At 44.9% G+C, this 535-nt stretch overlaps 2 protein-coding genes across 2 annotated transcripts in view; both read left to right on the top strand.

Moving 5' to 3' along the window:
- Window positions 1-535, top strand: part of LOC117943104 — a 139018-nt gene that overhangs the window by 49600 nt on the left and 88883 nt on the right. The window lies entirely within an intron of this gene.
- Window positions 1-535, top strand: part of eif6 (eukaryotic translation initiation factor 6) — a 3719-nt gene that overhangs the window by 1108 nt on the left and 2076 nt on the right. Inside the window, exon 2 of the mRNA XM_034869448.1 lies at window positions 3-22. Within this exon, the coding sequence (XP_034725339.1) occupies window positions 3-22 (20 nt within the window). The remainder of the gene's footprint in view (window positions 1-2; window positions 23-535) is intronic.

The following is a 535-nucleotide window of genomic DNA, read 5'->3' as shown; positions in this document are numbered from 1 at the left end:
ATCATCGGGAGGATGTGTGTGGGTGAGTCATGATCTGGAACACACACACACACACACACACACACACACACACACAGTCAAGACCACCTCTGTCGAGTCCAAGTCAAGACCGAGTTCAGGACGGAAAAACAGGGTCACTACACCCAGGATCTGGAAGTAGAGCCGTTGCCCTGATATCATATCATATAATCTAAAGAACACAGAGTTACACACGCTGATACCTCATAACAGACTGATGCTACTACAGTATGTAGTAGTATTACAGTAGGTAGTAGTACTGACTATTTGTGCAACTAAATGACAATATCTTCACTCCAGATGTAGTAAAGACGTAAATCAAAAAACACGATAAAGGCACCTGGACTCTGTAGAGACCTAAAGCTAGATTTGGCAAGACCAGTGGCCGAGTCTGAGACCATAGACCAAAACGGTCTGAAGACCAGACTCCAGTACCACAGCCCTGATATATAGTCTATAGTCATCAGGGCCTGCAGATGAAAGTCAGCCTCTGTGTTTCCATGTTAGACTCTGTGCA

Source organism: Etheostoma cragini, chromosome 4 (assembly GCF_013103735.1).
Source record: "Etheostoma cragini isolate CJK2018 chromosome 4, CSU_Ecrag_1.0, whole genome shotgun sequence".
NCBI classification, from domain to species: Eukaryota; Metazoa; Chordata; class Actinopteri; order Perciformes; family Percidae; genus Etheostoma; species Etheostoma cragini.
Note: the sequence above shows the minus strand (reverse complement) of the source record. Positions and strands in the feature narration are given on the sequence as shown.